At 53.6% G+C, this 20,397-nt stretch overlaps 1 protein-coding gene across 5 annotated transcripts in view; it reads left to right on the top strand.

Moving 5' to 3' along the window:
* Nucleotides 1–20,397, top strand: part of ARHGAP39 (Rho GTPase activating protein 39) — a 161,883-nt gene that overhangs the window by 113,992 nt on the left and 27,494 nt on the right. For 3 of the 5 annotated variants that reach the window (XM_054192204.1, XM_054192201.1, XM_054192202.1), the window contains exon 3: nt 10,442–10,522. The exons of 1 other annotated variant lie outside the window; for it this stretch is intronic. In XM_054192204.1, the coding sequence (XP_054048179.1) occupies nt 10,442–10,522 (81 nt within the window). Of the gene's footprint in view, nt 1–7,957; nt 8,084–10,441; nt 10,523–20,397 lie in introns of those variants that run through there. One more of the 5 variants, XM_054192205.1, reaches the window with a different exon arrangement.

Genomic DNA, 20,397 nt, shown 5'->3' with positions numbered 1-20,397 from the left:
TCTAATGCAAATCATAGAATCACCAAGTGGTTTGGGTAGGAAGGGACATTTAAAGGCCATCTAGTTTCAACCCATTGCTGTGGGCAGGGACATCTTCAACTAGCCCAGGTTGCTCCGAGCCCCATCCAACCTGGCCTTGAACCCCTCCAGGGATGGGGCAGCCACAGCTTCTCTGGGCAACCCGGGCCAGGGGCTCACCAGCTTCATCATGGAGAATTTCTGCCTTATTTTTAATCTCAATCTCCCCTCTTTTGGTTTAAAACCCTTCCCCCTCGTCCCGTGGCTCCCCTCCCTGCTCCAGAGTCCCTCCCCAGCTTTCCCAGAGCCCCTTGAGGGCCTGGAAGGGGCTGGAAGGTCTCCGCGGAGCCTTCTCTTCTCCAGGCTGAACCCCCCCAGCTCTCTCAGCCTGTCCTCCCAGCAGAGGGGCTCCAGCCCTCCCAGCATCTCCAGGGCCTCCTCCGGCCCCACTCCGACACCTCCGCGTCCTTCTTGTGCCGAGGGCCCCAGAGCTGATCGCAGTACTCTCGTACAGCAGTACTGCTGTCTCCAAGTGTGGCAAAGCCCTACAAGTCACAATATCAAGGGCACACGGTGGGGTTAAGTGTGCACGGGCAGCTCCCGCCGGGCAGGTGGCGCGGGTGAGGATGTGTTGACATGTTTGCAATCATTTCGTCATCTGCGTGAATGTGGAGATGCTCGGCACTGTTTTAAATTAATTTGCGGGGGAATGGGTTGGATTGCCTTAAACACTTACTTGACTTCTGCCATCCGGAATTGAAGGGCTCTTAGTTTGGTTTAGTTGAACTGACTTTTAAGGGCAAATTCAGAATCTGAGTTACAGCCGGTTTGAATTTTAGAGGAAGGTCATGTTGCTTCTGGTAAAATGGGCCCAGAAATCTTAAGTATATTGACTTAAGTACGCGGTTTAGTACAAATTAAACAGGACTGGGATTTGAGGTCCTACTTAGCCTCCCAACAGAAGCTGGAGAGAAGGGAAATATATCGAAAGCACTCAAAACACACTGTCTTGAGTCAGGATTTGGCTTCAGCTCTTCGTCCGCCTACAAAAGAGAACGGGATATTGCTAAAGTCACGGTTGCACTGGCCCCACCGTGCTTTTGTCTCCTTTTCGTGGAAGGAAGAGCGCATGGAGGAAGACGTGGCGCGCGATGCGCAATCTCGCTGCTGTGGAGAGATGGGCTCCGTATGGTCTCACTGGTTGTCTCAAGTTGGGACAACTGGTTCTCGTCTTGATTTAAGCGTGTCTCCTGAGGCCTCTTTTGGTCTTCAGCTTGGTTCTTGCAGAGTCGCAGGCTTCGGCCATGTTTGCTAGGGTTTTTTTTAATAGAAGGCGGGTGAGGGAGTAGGCAAGAAATGATTGGGTTGGGAAGGAAGAGGCTGCTCAAGGGTGTGCCCTGCTGAGGGTGGCATTGACAGGAGTATGGTGGCATCTGCAAGGGTGGCAGCCAAGGGGAAAGCAACCTACCCACAGTCCTAGGCAATTAAAGGTTGGTCAGCATTAGCTCGGTCACAGAGGAACTCCTCTTGGAACCCATTTCTGTGGATGTGGATGACGCAAAGGTGGTTGGGAAGGGCCAGCATGGATTTACCAAGGGTGAACCATGCTTCACCATCCCGATTGTCATCTGTGATGGTGTGAATACCTATCTGGATGATGGGAGCGTCTGCCTTGGCTCTAGCAAGGTTTTTGATGTGTCTCACGTGGCGTCCTTGTGTCCAAGTTGGGACATTGGAGTCTAGACAGGGACAAGACGAGGTGGGTAAAAAACTGGATCATCAGGTTCAGAGGCTGGTGCTTAATGGTTCATACCCAACTTGGTGGTTGACTGCGAGGGGAGCTCCTCCCACGCCCATCCTGGGACCTATCCTGTTCCGTATCCTTATCAATAACCTGTGGAGGAGACAGAAGTCACCCTCATCAAGTCTGTAGACAAGCTGTTGTGCCTGAGGGCAGGGCTGACGTTCAGAGGGACCTGGACAGGCTGGAGGAGCAAGGACAAGCTGGCAAGAACCTCCTTGAAGCTCAGCAAGGCCAGATGTAGCAGCCAGGATGGATTAACCCTCTCTGGGCATGGACTGGCTGGATGACAGCTCTGTTGAGGACCCACAAGTTCTAGGCAGCTCTATGCTAAACCCAGATGAGCAGCCTGCAGTGGTAGCATCCTGGGCTGTAGGACCAGGCCAGTAGATCTAGGGAAGCAATTATCCTTCATTAGACCGCATCTGGGCAACTGCATGTAGTTTTGGGCTTTCTGGGATAAGAAAATCTCGACCAAGTTGAGCAAGTCCAGTGAAGAGCCACCAGGATGGGCAGGGGCTGGAGCACACGACGTGTGAGGAGAAGATGAAGGAGCTGGGCTGACTTAGCCCAGAGAAGAGAAGGGTTTTGGGGAGACCGCAGGGAACCCTTCAATACTGAAGCAGCACTGCTGTAGCAAGACCAGTCGGCCTTTTGGTTAGAGCAGGTTTTGCTCTCTGTCATCATCTTCTTGCCAGTTCCTGGGTATGGTTTTACCCATCTTGACTTCTGGCCCGCGATTCAGTCCCCACAGACCCATGTCATCTGCAAGCCCTTAACGCCATCTCCCCTCCTCCACTTCCGAAACTAATTTGGGTTGAGCGCCCTAGATTACCCCCATGCCGGCGGCGTTCAGGAGTTGTTGAAGGTGCTGCTTCTATATCGTAGCATCGTTTTGGCGTTGGGACAACGCGCCCGTGCCAGGGGAAAAGCACCCGACGCAGCTGATGGAGCTGTTGCTACGGGGATCTTGCCAAAACCAGCCTTTACTCAGTTCCCAACGCCGTTCTGATGCCGAGCCCCGCTCGGAACCTGGTGGAACAGTAAATAGGTGTCAACTTTGCCCATAAATACCCCGCGTCCAGTCCTGCTGGGGCCGGCGATTCACAGCCATTGCGGGGTTTATTTATTTCCCCGAGACTTTTTCCAAGCACGGCGCCTTTTGGGCCGCCTGTTCAAGTGTGGCGTTGATCCTCCCTCATGCTATTCCCCACCTTCCCACCACGTGCCAGGAGGTGCGTTCCAGGCAGAGCTGTCGCTTGGTTTCCCACCGTCCTTCCTCCTCCTCGGACGCTGCTGCCAGCAGAAGGCTTTGAAGGACCAGCTATGGCTTGGAGAGCACCGCCGACCTGTGCCATAGGTTCACGTCTGGCCTTACAGAGCCTCGTTTCCTAGTTTGGGCATAACATCAAGATTTGGAAGGTGCTTTCCCCCCCCCCCCCCCCAAAAAAAATTAATCAGTGTTGTCTGTCTGTCCCCACCGCCACGGGGAGTGCTGGAGGTGCTGGCATCCAGCAGAGATGGAGACAGGCTGTCCAGGCATCAGGAGGCCCCCTCAATCGAGGAAAGGTATTTTCACCTCAGAAAAGTGTGTTTTTTCAGTAAATCATCAAATGGTTTGCGTGGGAAGGGATCTTTAAAGCCCATCTAGCCCAACCCCCTGCCATGGGCAGGGACATCTTCAACCAGCCCAGGTTGCTCTGAGCCCCGTCCAACCTGGCCTTGAACCCCTCCAGGGATGGGGCAGCCACAGCTTCTCTGGGCAACCTGGGCCAGGGGCTCACCAGCTTCATCATGGAGAATTTCTGCCTTATTTTTAATCTCAGTCTCCCCTCTTTTAGCTTAAAATCCTTCCCCCTCGTCCCGTGGCTCCCCTCCCTGCTCCAGAGTCCCTCCCCAGCTTTCCCGGAGCCCCTTGAGGGCCTGGAAGGGGCTGGAAGGTCTCCGCGGAGCCTTCTCTTCTCCAGGCTGAACCCCCCCAGCTCTCTCAGCCTGTCCTCCCAGCAGAGGGGCTCCAGCCCTCCCAGCATCTCCGGGGCCTCCTCCAGCCCCGCTCCAACAGCTCCATGGCCTTCTGATGTTGGGGAGATGCTTTCCTGCTGACAGGCCCCCAGGAACACGCGAGGCTCTTTCCTTCACTCTTTCTCCCCAGGTTTGTTTTTTTTTTTTTTCCATGGAGAGGGCAGATGGGCGAGGGATCCATTTGTTTTCCGTGGGAACAGCAGGGGCTAAGGCATCCGCATCTCCTCAGTGTGACACATCCAGCGTGCCCAGCATCCCGCCAGCTCGAGAGAGGGGTTGAGTGGAGAGAGAGCCAACTTTCTCCCCCTCCCACCCAACTCCCGTCTCATAACCCGCTTTCCTCTTGAATCAAACGGGTTTCCTTTCCCATCAGCCGTAATTATCCCCGTCCACACTAACGCAGCATCCTCTGGCGCATCCGGACCGTCTCCGATGAGGTTTCTGTGCAGGTGGAGTTGACGGCTGAGCGAGTCCACCCCACCCAACGCCCGTCGAGAGGCAGGGAAAGTAAAAATTAAGGCCGGAGCCGATGCCGATGCCCGGAGGCAGCGCAATGGGAGCCGAGCGGGGCATCTCCGAGGACGGGGTGGCGGAGCCGGCTGCGCTTGCTTCTCCAAGACAAGCTGAAATTTTTTTTTTTTTTTAATTTTTTTTGTGGGGGGGTGTCATTAAAAGTCACTCGCTGCGATTTCGGCATAACCGCATAGCTGCTGGAAGCAGCAGGCGTGGAGCTTGCTGGGAGCCGGGGACAGGCTTGCCAGCTATTTAATATTTAAGCAGCAGCGGTGTTAGATTCCTGCTGGCCCCGGCTTCCCAGGGGCAGCGATGCAACGGAGCGTTTGTCCCCTACCATTTGCCTTCCCCCCCAGTAAGATATTTTCTCAAGGTTTTTCAGCCAGCGCCGTATGAATTGTGCTTGACAAAGGTCAAACTAACAGAGCCGCTGGATTAAAAGGAAGAATTTTTTTTTTTTTTACGCTGAGGGTGGTGAGCCCCTTGGCCCAGGTTGCCCAGAGAGGTGGTGGCTGCCCCATCCCTGGAAACATCCCAGGCCGGGTTGGATGGAGCTCTGAGCCACTTGGGCTAGTTGAAGATGTCCCTGCCCATGGCAGGGGGTTGGACTCGATGGCCTTTAAATGTCCCTTCCAACCGAAACCACTCCATGATTCCATGATTAAGGTGCTTTCTGCAATGCTTGTCTTTGACCAGTGACTCAGGGCTGCTGCTTTTCACGCCTGATAGCTAAATGGAGATGGTGGAGTAGAGCTGACTTGTGCTTCTCCATGCGGTGACCCTGCTGTTGTGGAAACGAAGCAGTAAAAGGTTTTTACTGGTGGGACTTTGCAGCCCGGCACAAATCCGACCCGTTAGGATTTCCCCGGATTAGGCTGAAACGAAGATTTGATGGGGGCTAAAGCAAGACCTAAGCAAAGTCTGGGTCGCGATCCGTGCCATTCTTCACGTTTCATGTCACCCTCATGGGGCTTTCATGCCATAGTTGATGGTATATCCGAGTCTGGGTCACCAGGAGGACCATTGTCTGCAGAGACATCGTCCTGGTGGTGCTGCTTGAAAGTCTACAGGCTTTAAGGTCTGCAAGCTCTAAGGTCTGCAAGCTCTAAGATCTTCAAGCTTTCAGGTCTACAAGATTTCAGGTCTACAAGCTTTCAGGTCTACAAGCTTTAAGCTGCCATGACTCCTCCTTTCTGGAACCACGTGGATCTTTGCTTTTGTGGGTCTGAGTCTGATTGCTGAGAGTTTGCGTGGTTTGACAAGTTTCCAGGTCCCCGCAGCAGAAGGAACATGGTATTCTTGCTCGGTTTGGACAGAAGCACTCGCTTCCCCAGAAGGATTTGCTGCCCGTAGTTAAGCTGTTCCCCAAATCTGAGCCAACTCTTCCCAGTTGGCTGGCGGGGAAGGAGGGTAACTCTTGAGCTACTGTTGGTTTTGTAGTCTGAGTGAATGTTGCAGCACTCCAACCTGCTCCAGGCAGCAACCTTCAGCTTCTTCCAGGGGTCCTTCTCCACCCCAGGCTCCAAGTTTTGGCAGGAAAACAGACAAAGGAGACCAGTTTTATTTATTGGCAAGACCAAGGATGAAATCTTGGCTCTACAAGCTGAGGTTCAACCAGGATGGGGAGTCGCTCCTTGATCTGTCCCTCTTCCACCTCCTGGGACACGGACCCTCGCTGCAGAAGCAATCCCCTCCTTCAGCTGGTCCCAGGTTGGGCGGTGGCATCTTTGACTCTTGTCGCCCTCGAGACATCACAGCTTCAGGGAGAGGCACCTTCAGCAAACGTAAAATGACATGCTAATGTCACAACCTGTCATCTCCATGCTTTTGATGATAACACACATGTCGTGCTCACCTTGATGCTTGATCATTTTCACAATTATCGCAGCGTAGCCTTTGGCAGCTCCCTGACCATCATCACACTGAGCTTCCACGAGCTTCCAGGCAGGGTCTAGTCTAGGCACCATGTGCACCAGCTACTTCACCTCCTGGTCTTAGGACAAACTAGGACGGTGCATGCTGGAGATGCTTGGAGATGACTTTTTGTTCTGGAAAGCTTCTTTTAAATGCCCTCTCACCCCCAAAATCTCCTCTTGAAGGTGAAGGGACCCTACGTTCCTGCTCTGTTCAACACAGGAGGTGTGGAGATGCCTGGTCCATCCTGATCATGGTTCTCAGTAGAGCTGGAGCAGATCTCCGCATCTCAACCATCAGTAACCTTGAGACCCAGAACCAAACGTGGGTCTGCAAAACGTCTTCCAATTATCAAAAGTGGAACAAAACATCACAGTTTGATGTCGGTGAATTTCAGCATCCCTCCCTCAGCACCTTTGTTCTCCGGAACGGGTTGTCTGGTGGAAGCCTGTCACCACTTCCCTGATTGTCTCCTGCTTGTGGCATGGTATTTCTTTCCAACACGAGCAAAACCTCCAGTTTTAGGGACACAGGTCAGCTAGCCTGGTCTTTTTTTAGTCTTGGCAGTCTACCTGCTGTGACCTGGTGGCATCTTTTTGATCAGAACTTGCTAAAGTCACCCAAAAAATAACGAGTAGGACCTTAGCGGTGGCAGTGGAAGGGTGAGTTTTCATCTCCTGTAGGATGCAGAAGAGCAGAGGGGGTGTCCCAGGTGTTACGCTGCTGACCTGGAGGCTTGCAGCTCCTGGAGTTGCAGCTGGATGCGATCCTTGCCATCAGTCTCGTTTGCAGCTTCACTGCTAAGAGCTGATTGCGACGATAACGAAGCCAAGCCTGACTCATCAGTACCCAAGTGAGGAGCCATGCCACCCACGGCGTGCCGGCAGCGGTCTTACTCCTGATGTGGTTCAACTGGTGGGGTGGATTTGAAGCTTTCCGGTCGATCTGGATCCTGCCGCTTTGCCTGGCGTTTTTGGTCCACGCGTGGATTGTGTGTCAGCGAGACCCGAGGTTTTAATCCGTTTATCTCAAGAGGAGGAGGTGGCAGCCAAAGGCAACTTGCTCGAATGATTACGAGGTGTTAATGTATGTCAAGTCAGCATGTGTATTTGAGAGCAAACCCTGTCGAGCTGTTTCATCCCACCGGCCTCATGGGCTGTCCCTGCTCCTGGGCATGTTTTGGAGCTCCGGTTTCAAAGTCAGACTGGGATAGAAAGCGCAGAAGGCATTGCTGCGTTAAGACAGGGGTTGTACTGTACCGCCTGCGGCACGACATACCAAATTGGGAGCAGAATCTCCCTCCTTGGGTATTTCCTCCAAGTTTTGAAGCCAGCTGTGAATAACCTCCATTCACCTGTGAGCTCGCGCATCCCTCACTGACTGCATCCAGCTGGCAGGGCCAGAAAATTAAAAGCCACGGAATTCCGCGGCCGCTTCAACAGCCTTTGCCGTGTTTGGAAGAACCTTCGCACCAACTGATTGGAGAGCGTCTGAAATTCCAGCAGCTGCGCCTTGGCCGAGGAGCAGCTGACGTCGTTACTGGGAATTTACGGTCGGCTCGTTTTCTGGTAACTGGCTGGCCAGATGCTGGCGGTGCTGCCCTGGGCTCCTCGGATCTTCCAGTCAGGTGAGAATGAGAAGAGACGGAGATTTTGGGAGCCAGCGCCCGCAGGAAACTTCATCCTCCTCTTGCTCCCAGATTCCCGTTGCCTTTAGCAAGGCAGGTTTGCCCTGGGATGCAAGGAGACGTGCTGGGTGCCCTTAATTGCAAGTGTTTTGAAAAATATGGAGCCAGAAGGAAGAGCTGATCATCAGGTGAATTTTTTTTTTTCCTTTTTTGGAGGGGAAGGGGGTGTACAGCAGGTACCAAACTTCTGGAATCCGTTGCGGTGGGCCGCTGTGGAGGCCGTGGTGTTGCTGCGGGTTCAGGAAGGGATTAAACAAATTTTTGAGGGTGGCAGAGCCCTGGCACAGGCTGCCCAGAGTGGTTCTGGAGTCTCCTTCTCTGGAGATCTTCAAAACCCACCTTGGTGTGTTCCTGTGCAACTTGCTCTGGGTGACCCTGCTTGGGCAGGGATGTTGGACGAGGTGATCTCCAGAGGTCCCTTCCAACCCCCTGCGATTCTGCGAAATTCAAGGCAACTGGTCCATAAACATCTCTGAAGTGGGTGCCTTGGAGGACACCTCCCTGCTGTCACCCCTAACATAGGGTCTGGGTGCTGGTGGGCACGAGGGCATAGACCGCAGGCAACAGCCAGAGTCATGAGCTCTCCATAAATAGCATCTCTTGCTGCCATGGTTTGAAGCAGAGTACTGGGCTGGAGACACCATTGCTTTGACCCAGGAGGACATTTCTTACCTTGCAGATCTTTCCAAAAGGTCCATGACATAGGGCAAATGGACAGATCTTGCATAGGGAAGCTAAGGTGGTCCTGAAGTCTTTGGTTCCTGGGGAACCCTGGAGAAAAGGAGAGTCTCCTTTCAGCTCCAAGAGCACCAGGGATTTGCAGAGATGACATAGTCCTTGAAGGTTCTCCAGCCTATGGTTGGGCAGCGATGCTGCCACCGGAAGAGAAACCTCTTTGCCGTGAGGGTCTTTGATCACAAGAACTTGCCTGAAGGAGACCTTCCTTGAAGTCTTCTCCTAACATCCATTGCCTTTCTCTTCTGTAAAGGTTAGATATGACCTCTTTCAGCAGCGGGGTTCTTCGTTAGGAAGCTTCCTGAGCATTAATTCCCTTCTAGCCAGGGCTTTGCCCATTGGGGAGGAGATTCTAGAGCCTCGGACCTGGGTATGGCACCGGGCATCAGAGTTGACGCCTTTCTCTTGAGAAGACACTGGGCGTCGTGGAGGAGGAGGTGCACTCATTCGCGCGCGCGCATGCTCGAGAGGAAAAAGGGGATTAAGCAATTCAACACAGCCATAATTTCAGGGCTCGGAAGTCTCATTAAAATGAGCTTTGACAGAAGCTTAATTTTACTGCCTCTTGCTTGAATAAAAATTTTGAGGTCTATCCTATTAAGAAGATTTGTTTCTTTTCGTTTTCTTCTTCTTCTGAAGCCAACATCTGATCTGAATTTTATTAACAACAGCCTCTTAATGTGCACATCGGGGGAGGTTTAATGCTGTTTCTTCGAGAACTGCTCAAAACAAAGTTATTTCTCCAGATGTTTGCTGTTACGTTCCGATGCGGAGCAAATGGCTAATAATTTGCTCGGTGCTCGTCTGTTTTCTGAAAGAGCCTCATTATTTGCACATTCCCACAGTGACGGACTGTTAAGGCAAAAAAAATAAAAAAAAATTTAAAAAAAGACCTTTTCTGTGCTCGTTGGGCAAATTTTGGCAACGAGTACGAACAATATTGGAAAGCGTTGCCCTCAGACAAAGACTCGTAAGTGGTCGCGTGCCTCCTTGGGAGGTGTTGGAGGGTCTCTCGGTGTGGATTTCAGGCTGCTGGGCAAGCGTGGAGCCAAAGGGAACGTGGAGCAAGGGTGGGTTTGCTCCTCTAGGAGAGGCTTTAAGCTGGTGATAGTCCAAAAAGCAGCGTGTAAATGCCGTCCTGCACCTTCAGGTGCTTTTTCCCATGTTTCTCCGAGTGCGCTCAGGTAAGGTGTCTCTTGGAATAGGTTGGTAGCTGTTGGTGCTGGGACCTTCTCCGTCTTCTGGGAGCGAGGGCTGTGCTGGCTCAGATGTGACGTCTACAATGTGGTAGATGAAAATGGGGCCAAAAGGGCTTTTCTGGGGTTGGCTCTGACCACCTGAGACGAGCAAGAGCGATGCTCCAGGCATGAGGAACAGCTGCACTTGGAAAGGACCACGGGTGGGACAAAGCCATCAAATGTTGAAGGTGTGTCCAGGCAGGTCTACAGCTGGTCTTCACAAATGAGCAGAGTTTAAGGGAGAAGGTGGTGTTCGCAAGGTTTGTAATGAAGCTGGAGACCACAGGCATGGAGGGCTTGGTCATCCTCTGCTAAAGAGCCGATTCATGACTCCAAGCTTGATGCGAGGAGGTGGGAGTAGGTCCCAAGCGCAGAGCCCAGACTGGTGGGGACCAGGAGCCTTTCTCTGTGGATGCGTCTTCGTTAACCCTAAAGTGAAGGAGACTTTAATGAGGGCACGCGCGCGTCGCAGTCACCATTGGTAACTCCTTGTTCACTGTTACTGTATTGCAGTTCGTCGCCTTCCGGAGTGTTTGAGAAAGAATATGACATTTATCGGGATTACAGTGCGGAAGGTCAACTCCTCCACTACAGGTAGCCAAAATTTCCCTCCGGTCTCGGGGTCGGGGTCTGCAAGGTGGCCTCGGGGGTGAGGTGGGGGTGTGGGACAACCCGTGTGCTGCCAGCCGACCCGCGGGAACGGGGCAGCGAATGAGAGTGGTGTTTTCTTTGTGTTCTTCTGATCCTTCTCCCCATCCCCTTCCCTTCACGTGCTGTGGTTTTTAGCTTTACTACCACCCTTAAATAAATCTTAAGATATATTTTGGTGGTTCTTTGGAGCAAGGACCTTCCATCCTCTCTATGCAGTGGTCCTCGTTTGAGTGGCTCCTACCCGTGACCAGAAACTGGAGAGCAGGACAGGAGGAGCACTGGGGATGGGGTGACACCTCCGGGTGAGCTCCTTGTCTACGGGGTTTCATTAGGCTCCATCTTCAGGACAGAACTCACCCGGTGCTGCTGATGGACCCCAACGCCTGCCATCACGGTGGGGTGGTGGCTTCAACATCTTCCCACACTGGAACCAGTTTCTCACCTCTTCCCGAGGATTTTTTGCATCGAATATAAGCAGATTTGTGTGGGTCTGGATTTAATCCATCGCCACAGCGAGCCCAGATGATTTGGTTCGTTGTCTCCATAGGGCCCTGGAGGTGGGAAAGCCTCCTGAGACATGAACCACCTCTTCCAGCCTGTGGGTCCAACTGCTTTCAGAGTCTGTTTGTAAGACGGATATGAGCTTTCTCTTGCTCGGCTCAGGATTTCAGGTGCTGAACCCAACCGCCGCCTCCAGCTTTCATGGGTTTATGTTGCTAGAAAATAGTATGGTGTCATGTTTGTCTTCGTTACAGCTCAAAAGGTCCCTCGTTGAGTTTGCACAAGTGCTTTGGGTGTACAAACGCCGTCACTTCTCACGAGTGCTGAGATGGTCCGATGCCTTGGACTTGGGCAAAAAATGAGTATGTCTGAGTAGGTGATCAGAGGTGGGGGTCGATTGTGTGCTGGGCTCCTGGAGCCTGGCCCCGCGCCTCCATCGCCGCTTTCAAAACAAGCTTTTTGCCCTCAAAACCCAAAGTACTGTGAGCAGGGATGGATTTAGGCGGGGGCTGAGAAGTTGCTCTTGATACAGCCCAGATGGCTCCTTGGCCACTCTTTCTCGGTGGCCAAAGGAAGCATCTTAGCTGACCCACCTTGTCCTTCCCCGGAGCATTTGGGAGATGTCCCCCTTGGTCACCACCTGCCAGGATGGAGGTGGTGGTGGGTCTCTGGGACCTCCCCACGGACCCAGACAGACTTATCTTGCCCTGATCCCATCCCAGCCTGTGCAGGTAGGGTTTTTGGTACCTGCTGGCATCATCCAGATCAAATCAGGTGGGAAGAGGGAGGATAAACACCTGCACTGGATGCTTTTACTGATACAGACCTGCAAAGAATTGGTGGCCTGAAGCCTTTGTCCATAACACCACGTTCATCCCAAGTCCTACCTTTGAGACAACGGGTCTATAGACCGCGGTCAGATTTTGGGGGGTTTTGGGGTTGATGCCTGCCTGCTTGCTCTGGGCTTTGACAAATACCCCCAGTTTCTGTGCTTTTTCTGGAGGTGCAGGTGAGTTGAAGCACCTCAAGCTCTTGCTTTGCTTCCCATGCTGGCAGTGGGGACCGGGAGGGCGCGACGCTCTGCCTTCCCTTCCCTACTGCTCTGACGATGGCACGGGCTGGCCAACTGGTCCACGGTGGCATGGTTTGCAACAGTCTCCATCCCGGTTCGAGACAGGCGCGAGCGGAAAATCACCCAACGGCGTTGGCCGCGCGCCACCCTGCCTGCCCCGTAATTCCCTGCTGCTGCAGTAGCCTCCCAGGAGCGTCAGGATTAATTGCCGCTTAGGCAAGAGGAGGCAAAAAAACCGAGCTTTCGAGGAGGGCAAACAAATAGGAGCATTATCTGGTGTTTATATCCCCACCAGCAGAACACTCTCCTTGAGCGTCGGGGGAGCTCCGAGAGACCTAGCCCATGGACAGCTTTCCTCCGAAGCATCCCTTCGGCGTGCAGGATGGATGCAATTCCCTGGCTGTAGGCAGGAGAAGGGAGGAAGAGGGGAAGGGAGTGTGATTTGGCAGGTCTGGCTCCGCTGTTTGGTTGGGAAATGGGCTTTGCAGGTGCCTCCTCCGCTCAAGCACGCTTGGGCCGGCAGCGGGAGCTGAGCCTGCACCCAGGGCCGCAGCCGAGAGAGATTTACCGGTGATGGGGACACAGAATGACGACGGGGACACGGAGTGGTGACGGGGACACGGAGCGGTGACAGGGACACGCCACTCTCTATCCTTTTCAGGGTTTTCTGCATTTTTTTCCGCAAACGGGGTTAGCGATTCGGCACCGATGGGTTCTGACCCGCCGCCAGCTGGGTGGCGGTGCCGGATACGAGCCGCAATCAGAGACGATGGGACGAGCTTTTGGGGACAACGGTCCCCCACCCGCCAGCTGGCTGATGCCCGCGGCCGCCCAAGCAATTAAAAGATTAAATTTCACTGCGGTTAGCGCACGTGACCTGTTTGCATCAGCATCTGCTTTGCTGCAGGAGAGGCCTCCGTCTTCCCGACCCCAACTCTACCCCCCATAAAAACCCACGGACGGCCCTCGCCGCCCTTCCCCCCCAGTCACATCCAGCCAGGAAGCTAATTAGCAGCTTTGCTTAATTAGCTGAGAGTGGACTTCCTTCTGGAAGAACGGGTCTCAAGTGCCCTCTGTCTGGGGGCTGCTGAGCGAGATGGAGCCAGCACAAGCCTGGGGTGGGGTTTGTTTTTTTTTTTAACCGTGTGAGTGCCACCTTCACGCTGCCCTGGCACTCGTTAGAGCTGAAATCAAAGCGCGTCTCATCACGGCAGGGATGATTTCTTATTAACGGGGTTGATTTTGCGGAGAAGGGTGCGTGGCACGTTGTGAAAATCACCCCGCGTAAAGGCATCTTGCTTTCAGTTTCTCCCAAGCTTCGCTGGCAGCTTTTCCTTGGGTGGACCAACCCTGGGCAGATCCCAGAGGGTGGAAAGGGTGTTTCTTGGGAGGGGCGATGGTGGGCAGCACCAACGGCGCAGGGGAGGCCACTTGGAAGCCCAACGTGGGTGTCTACCTCTGGATGGCTGGTGGGCAGCACCCATGGCACAGGGAAGGCCACCTGGAAGCCCAACACGGGTGTCTACCTCTGGGTGGCTCAGAGGGGTGCACGCGCGGTCCCTCGTGCGAATGGAAGGACCCTTGAGGTACCTCTGCCAAGACCTGGGTGGTGGGACCACAGTCCAAACACCTCATTCTGATGCTCAAGGGCAGGTTTTCGGGAAAGGCTGGTGCTCCAGCACCCTTGGCCGGGTTGCAAAGGGATGGGAGGATCTCTCGTCTTCCCCCGTGCTTCCCACGGGTTCATGCCAGCGCTGAGGTGGCGATTGTGAAACGGGTTGGCACCCAACCAGAGCTTTGAAGTCACCGGCGCGGAGCGTGGTGCGGGCTGAGCCCTCGGGTGCTTCCACTGGAGCAACGCTGCCCCAGATCCTCCAGATCCAGCCACTTACAAACGCCATTCGTGAAGTGATGCTGGAGGCTTCACAGTTGGGTGGGCAATCAGATCTCCAGCCCAACAGCCTTCTCAGGTCCTTCCAACCCTCTCCTCCCCCTCAAGTCTTGCCTTAGTCCCACGGGTTTTTCTCAAAGCCACATGTTGCCTCCTTTGAAGGCCAAGATAAGAGTTGGGCAGTGTGCTTGGCAGAGGATGGAGTTACGCAATGCGTCTGTAGGTCTCTGGTGGCTGAGGAAGCTTGGTGAGACCTAGGCTGTGACTTGCATCCTTCTGGGCATGTGTCCACTCGTTTCCATCACTTCCTCCCCTCCCGCTGGGAAGGGAGAAGCTGGAGGACTTACAGGTGTTTGGACAAAGTGTGGGAGCAGGGTGGCTCGTGAGATGTCCTCGCGTGAAGGCTGGGTGCAAGCAGGCGGAGAGGCAAGAACGTTGGCTGATGAGGTCCTGCGGGGTTCATCTGGGAGACCACCCTCATCCACGGCACTGTCTTCCCCAAGTGCAGCTTTGGGGTTCAGCCGCCTGGGTCGCCCCAGGAGCTGCAGCAGCAGCATCCTCAGGAGCAGGCAAGGATTTTTCGGCTTCCTTGACAGCGCTGGCTGGGTGCTCCCAGCCAACAATCGCTCTGAGAGATTTTCTAATATAATGAAGATTAGTGGGTGTCATTAAGAGGATGACGTCTTGCTCCGTCTGTCTGGAAGGCATTTGTAGGAAAGCCCTTGCAGCCAAATCCCATTGAGACAGGCAATTATGATTACGGGTCTTAACCCTTTCCTCTTTATTCCTTCTGCTTTGTGGTCCCTGGAGCCCAGTTGCTAAACGTCCTCATTTTTCCTCCCATGGTTCTTGAACTCTGCTAATCCGTGCGGTGGTTTTTTTCAAAAAAGTCTGTTTGTTTGTGGGACAAATCCCAGGTCTCTGTCATCATCCCGTGCTTGTGTTGGCCAGTCAATGGATGGAGGGTCCAAGGCTGCTAGAGCTGGTCTTCAGATCCGAGACCTTCAACTTGCTCCTCTGAATCTGTCTCCTCTCCCAGCGCACGGGTGCTCTGCTCTTGTGACCCTCCTTGTTCCATACTGGTGGATGTTGTGTACCATGTGCAGGTGGTCAGGGCTTTGTGGCCACCAGGAAGACGCTGGAGCTTCATGGTGGAGGGAAACAGAGTATGCCAGACATGGAGCCCAGCAGCAAAGCGTTAATGACCTCCTTCTCCCCTGCTGCTCGTTGGGAAACGGGAGGTTCGTTACTTGGGGACTTGCCAAGAACAGAAGACCCAAAAATGTGCCCTGGTCCCTGCTGTAGGCTCCTCTGCTCTGAGGGAAGTTGAGAAATCTGTTCGCTTGAGTATGAACACTGACCAGCTCTTTGGGACACTTCCAGTTTGGCCTGGCTGCTCTGTTTCATATGTAACTCTTAGGTCAGATGCCGAAGCAGAGGTGATCAGCGGACTGTTTCCAGCGGTGGACAGATGTCCAACCCATGAGCAGGGAGGAGCAGATCCTGTTTCTGCCGGGAGCATGTCAGGAGAGCGGGACAGCAACTGCTTCGTCTTCTCTGTAATGCTCTTGACGTGGTCTTCCTCAATTCATCCTGGACCTCCCCAGCCAGGAGAGTTTAAAGAGGTCTTTGATCTTCTCATGGTTTTCAACATCTCGTGGTCAACAGGAGTCACTTCATAGCTGACTGTCTAACAAAGCAAGTGCAGAAGTGAGGAGAGAACTGGGGTCGGCTTCCAAAAGACCTGTCACCATCTCTCTGGTAGCTCCACAGAGCCTCGTGTGTGGCCCATCAGGCACCTGAAGTTTAGGAGCTGGTTGTGTGTCTGTCCTGGGCGACCTCTGTTTGGAGACATGGCTGCAGTTTGCCAACTTTCTACGGTTCTCTTCATCTCTTGGCTCTCACACGGGTTGTGTGCTTCAGGTATTGCTAGATTCGTCCTCCAGAGTGTTCCGTGTCCAACTTTTGCGCCCACCACGTTCAGCCCTTCTCCAGCTGGGCGCAGACTAGCTGGTTGTTGGTGCCGTGGGGCCTTCACATGGATGTAGAGAGTGGGTTTAATTTGCCCTGTTGGCAGTGAGGTTTATGTGAAGCCAGGTACCAAATTTGGGATGTTTGTAGGAGCTTGGAAGAAGCCTGGGACGGAGGTGAGGAGCCACCACACCAAACTTTGAACGCAGTTCCTTCCAACTGTCCACACACTGGGTACGTGGGAACAAATGCATCCATGACACTGGGTGGATAAAGGTCTCCAACCCCTTCTGGTTGCAGCCTCTGAATTCATCCAAGCTTCCTGATGAAGCCCGTACCCCAGAGCCATTCTGAGGACGGGAGCTCAGCATGTCCGGGCTGAAGCTTCCTTCACTGCTGGTGTCAATCTTAGCCAAGGCGGCTGCGAGGCCACATTCCTCTTCCAACCATGACGAAGATGTATCTCAAGTGTGCCGACAGACATTTGCCGGCCGAGGAGACACCTGCCCAGCAGAAGCGGCGTGGTGGCCGTCCCAGCTGTCCCGTGCGGCGACACGTGCTGCTGCCAGCTGCTCGGTTTGTCCGCCGCCTCGTTCTGCTCAGGCTTCATCTTTCACAATTGTGAGTTAAGACCACAGCTTACAGCTTCTCTGCGAATAAATGTGCCCGTTCCTGATATTTAAAGGTAAATCTGCTGCCTGGTTTCTTCAGAAGTAATGAGGAGGCATGGACCTGATACCCTGGTGATTCCCTGGAGAACCATGAGATTAATGCCGTCTTTTGGAGCAAAATTGAAGAGTGGTTTGGAGGGTTCATCACTGTTCTCGGATGTACCGCTGTGGTGTGACCTCCTGGGCTGGGACCTGTGCCCCGAGTCCAAGTCTCCGTGGGGCAGAAGGGAGGCAAATCCAGTCTCTTCTCCCCACGCAGCTAAAGCTTAAAGTCCATCTGTCTGATGGCTTCATTTTTGAGGAGCTGGAGCGTCCTTCTGGAATGTAACTTGGAGCCTGGATGACGGAGTTGGGAGCAGTTTCCTCCACGCTCTTTGCCGCAACCTTGCATTTTTTCCATGCTCAGCCAAACACCCAACTGTGGTCTTGCTTTGAAAAGTGAACCACCGTCCTCCTCCTCAGCGTGAGCCGGGTCACTTATCTCAAATGCACGTGTGTAGTGCCCACGTGATGGAGCTGTAGTGTCCCTCTAAGCCAAGAGCAACCCTTCCTGCTGGCGGGCTCCCAGCAAACAGCCAAGCTCCAGCTGCCAGGACCTGTTCTTCAAAGCCAACGTTCTGCTGATGGCAGTATCTGGTGGCTCGCACACAAACCGGGGCAGCAGGTCTAGCTTGGCTCCGTGGCCAAAAGCTCTTCTCTAAGAGAAGAAGCTGCTCCATCAGCCTTACCGCAACCGTGGTAGCAATCAGCAGCTTCAAAGTCACCCGTCTCCTGGGCTTGCTCTCCATGGGTGGAGGTGAGCCTAGGGGAGGAATGGTCGGGCACGTTGCCCCATCGCCCGGCGTCTGGGCTTGGAGATTGGTCTTGTCGTAGTCCTTGATAGGTGGCCCGTCGCGTCCCGGTAGCTGATTCAAAGACACAGGAGAGGTCTTATGGGGTGGAAGAGCTGGGGGAGGTTGCACCAGGCTGCAAACTGAGCCCCGGGGCTGTTCGTAACAGGGACAAATGATTCAGGTTGGAAATACCAAGAGGACGAAGGGCTTCGGCTTAGCGAACAACGGGGAGGGCTGAGCGCCGGGGCGTGTGAAATCTGCTGGGGTTCGGCAAGAGCTAAAAATCGGCATTGTAGGAACTTGTTGTCATGCTTACGGAGACCCAAAGAAAGCAGATCCCCTATTGATCGGCTATTTAAGGAAATGTCACTTCTGGTCTCTTTGTATTTTGCAGCTAATTCCGCTTAATGATAAAGGCTTCTCTGTGCTCCCTTCTCCACGTTCCCTCCTCCCTCTCAACAGAAAAGAAAAATCTCATCTTGTTTCAGTGACATTTGGGTTTCGGAAAACAGGCTATTTTGGGTGATCGGTTTAATCGTACATCTGAGATGGGGAGAACAGCCCTGGTTGCCTCCCGGGGATCTGGCGTTTGGCTTCCCGTGGGCGTCCATCCATGCTGTGCCTGCCAGGACGGGTCGCGTTGTGGACCTGCCACCTTGGCAGACCCTGGTCTTGTGCGTCTTCCTGGTCGGTTCCTAACGAGACTGATCCCAGAGGGCTCGCTGGAGACCCCCTGGCCACCACGGCTTGTCCCTGTATGGCTTGAGAGCTTGGTGATCACAAAGTGGGTGCTGTGGGGAGATGTAGCAGGTAACCAAAGCTAATGCAGACCTTCAGCAAGGTCAACCTGGCCTTCAGGAACAAGCCACCAGCCCACGGTTCACCCGGAACAGCCATCCGAGCTCATTTCAGCATTTGCTTATTAGCTAGAGCCCACAAAACCCCTTCGATATGGATTCTTTGCCCCCCAGCATAGGGTCTACAGGGTGGGCTGCAGACCTGTCCACCACACCATGCTCCGCTCAACATGATGTTCAGAAACTGCTGCTATTTCACCGGAAAACAGTGGTTTTCGTTGTCTCGACAGTGGCTCAGAGCCTTGCTTTTCCCCTCGCTGCTGCAGAAAGGGTGGCTGAAAAATCCCGTGCTATTGAATGGGATGGGGGGGGACGGGGAGGAGAAAGCTCGTTATCTCTCTCTTGTCTTGATTCAGCTTCCGCTGCTGCTAATTAGAGCGGATGGCATGGGAGCAGCTTTTCCGAGAGAGGAGGAGTTAGCAGCAGCGCTCGGGCGGCCAACGTGGGAGATATTTCACGTAGAGATGTGGTGTGGCGGCCCTGAAGCTAAAAGTGATCTGATAGCGCCGTCCAGGGAAAAGGGATGGGACAATCCCTGGACGTTGTAGCCTTCTCCTTTCGTTAGAAAAAAATTAAGATTGGAAAAAAAAAAAAAGGTATTTTTACAGGGTGGCTTTTGCTTGCCTTGGTCACAAGTGTCAATCCTTCGGTTATATTTTAGTTGGAGAATGAAATTATCGTGTGCGAGGAGCCTGGTGAGACCTTGGACACCCTTCAAGCCAGGCTTTGCAATCAACAGCGATGGGCTGAAGGTTGGGTTTCAGCCTTCCCATCACTCTGAATTCCCCCCAGCAAGACCGAGCCTGATATTCGGCTTCCAGGACGCCCCATGGCTCATCTTGTATCCATCAAAAGGTCCCTCGTGGTCCCACCGCTGGTGTTTAGCAGGAGACAGAAAAAAGAGGGCAGCAGTGACGCCATCCGGTTGGTGGTAACGCTGCACCTTCTCCATGGTTTCTCCACGGATGGGGTGATCCAAGTCCCAGATCATCCTGGGAAGAGGTTGGCAGGTCGCGGAGCTGGTCTCCTGCCACGCAGCTGCATCCAGAGCTGTCAGCTCCCCCATTGTCCCCCCGGGAGCGGTGGGTGACATCTGACGCCCATGAATACAGGCAGCGAGATCAGTCCATCTCCTCCTGATCCCGACAAGCGTAAAACCTGTTCAAATTGCAGTTCCTCTTGGTTTTCCCCATCGGGGAGATGCGTCAGCCCGTCCCAACCAAAGCTAAGGAGGACGAGAGAGGGAGACCGGTGGGCGCAGTAATTGAAGGCAAAGAGGAGAGCATGGAGAACCTCCAAGGAAGAGGTTGGAACAAGATAATCTTTAAGGTCGCTTCCAACCTAAACCATTCTATGATTCTATGATGAGAAACGGCTGACAAAACGAAAGCCCGAGGGTGCTCCCTGCTGTGCCCGGATGGTTTTACACTGGCTTTGAGGACCTGGTGCAGCCCAAGAAGGAGAGCTCAGCCCAAGCCATGGCTCATCTCTGTGTCCTGCCCCATCCAGACCATTGTCAGAACGTGGCCCAGCTTGGATTTGACCACGGAAACCTTCCTTTCACCAGGGTTCAACCAGTTTAGCCTCACCAAGGTCCATGCAGAGGTTGGGAAACTTGGGCCCGGCGCTCCCACTTCTCTCCAAATAACCATTTGATTGCCCGAACGATGCGGATTTCACCTCGCTCGCCCTGGGTTCTGCAGGAATGGCATTCGACCGTGTCTGCGGGGTTCTGAAAAAAAAAAACAAAGACCAAGGAGGACGTGAGCTTTCCAGGCGTGTAGATAAAGATGGGAAAAAGAGATTGGAAGTGTAGAAGAAGGGCTGGAGAGGCTGCGGCGGGGTTGCGGGCGCCACCTATCTCGTAAAAGCTGTAAGCAAGGAGCGCTTGAGCAGGAATTTAAAATTTCAGGTAGAACCTAAGCTCCGGGATATTTATATACTCTGTAAGCGTGTAATTCTGGACGTACAAATTTTGGGGGGGGCGGGAATGCTTGTGGATGAAGAGCAATGAACTCTTAG

The sequence above is a fragment of the Rissa tridactyla genome, chromosome 2 (genome assembly GCF_028500815.1).
Source record: "Rissa tridactyla isolate bRisTri1 chromosome 2, bRisTri1.patW.cur.20221130, whole genome shotgun sequence".
In the NCBI taxonomy this organism is placed as follows: domain Eukaryota; kingdom Metazoa; phylum Chordata; class Aves; order Charadriiformes; family Laridae; genus Rissa; species Rissa tridactyla.
Note: the sequence above shows the minus strand (reverse complement) of the source record. Positions and strands in the feature narration are given on the sequence as shown.